The 674-nt window shown below is 78.0% G+C and overlaps 1 protein-coding gene across 1 annotated transcript in view; it reads left to right on the forward strand.

Moving 5' to 3' along the window:
- The first annotated feature begins 435 nt into the window (after positions 1 to 435).
- The window catches only part of TRIM28 (tripartite motif containing 28), a 6,765-nt gene continuing 6,526 nt past the window's right edge, over positions 436 to 674 (forward strand). Inside the window, exon 1 of the mRNA XM_006903040.1 lies at positions 436 to 588. Coding sequence (XP_006903102.1) covers positions 436 to 588 — 153 coding nt within the window. The remainder of the gene's footprint in view (positions 589 to 674) is intronic.

Consider the following 674-nt stretch of genomic DNA (forward strand, 5'->3'; position numbering starts at 1 on the left):
CGCCCCCCCCCCCCCCCCCCCCCCGGCTCGGATGGAACCGCCCCAAGCCCGCCCCTCCAGGAGCTGTCGGGGACACCAAAGCTGGCGACGCCTCTCCCCAGCCCGCAGGGCGGGTGAGCAGGGTGGTCCCACTGGCCGAGCACGGTGCACGTGCGCACTGCGCCATCCGTGGCGGTGAGGCCCTGAGGTGGGGCTGCGGGGAGCAGGGTGCGGGGCGGGGTGCGCGCTGGGCAGGGGTGTTTGTGCCCCGCCCGCCCGCCGGGCTGCGGCGCCGCCACCTCGCGCCACGCCCCTGTCGCCAGGCCGCGCCGGGGGAAAGCGTGTTGGTGGTGGGGCGGGCGGGAGGGGTGGGGGGTGCGTGCGTCCTGGCGACGTCGCCAGCGGGAGGAGGGGACGGCGCTGGCCCCGTCCCGTGCCGCACGGCACTCAGTGAGCATGCGCGGCGGCGTCGGCGCCAGTTATTTCTGTCCCGCCCCCCGGCAGCGGCTCTTTCTGCGAGCGGGCGCGCGGGCGAGCGGTCGTGCTCGTGGCGCGTGGCGTGAGCAGCGTCGGCGGCAGGAGCGGGCTTGGCTGGCTGGCCAGCGAGCGGTGAGCGCACGGAGTCCGGCCGGCCCTTCGTAGCGCCCCGCTCTCAGCGGCAGCGGCCCAGGCGGCGCGCAGCAGCGCTCGGCCTC

The sequence above is a fragment of the Elephantulus edwardii genome, unplaced genomic scaffold (genome assembly GCF_000299155.1).
Source record: "Elephantulus edwardii isolate Elephantulus edwardi_28Jun2011 unplaced genomic scaffold, EleEdw1.0 scaffold00496, whole genome shotgun sequence".
NCBI lineage: Eukaryota > Metazoa > Chordata > Mammalia > Macroscelidea > Macroscelididae > Elephantulus > Elephantulus edwardii.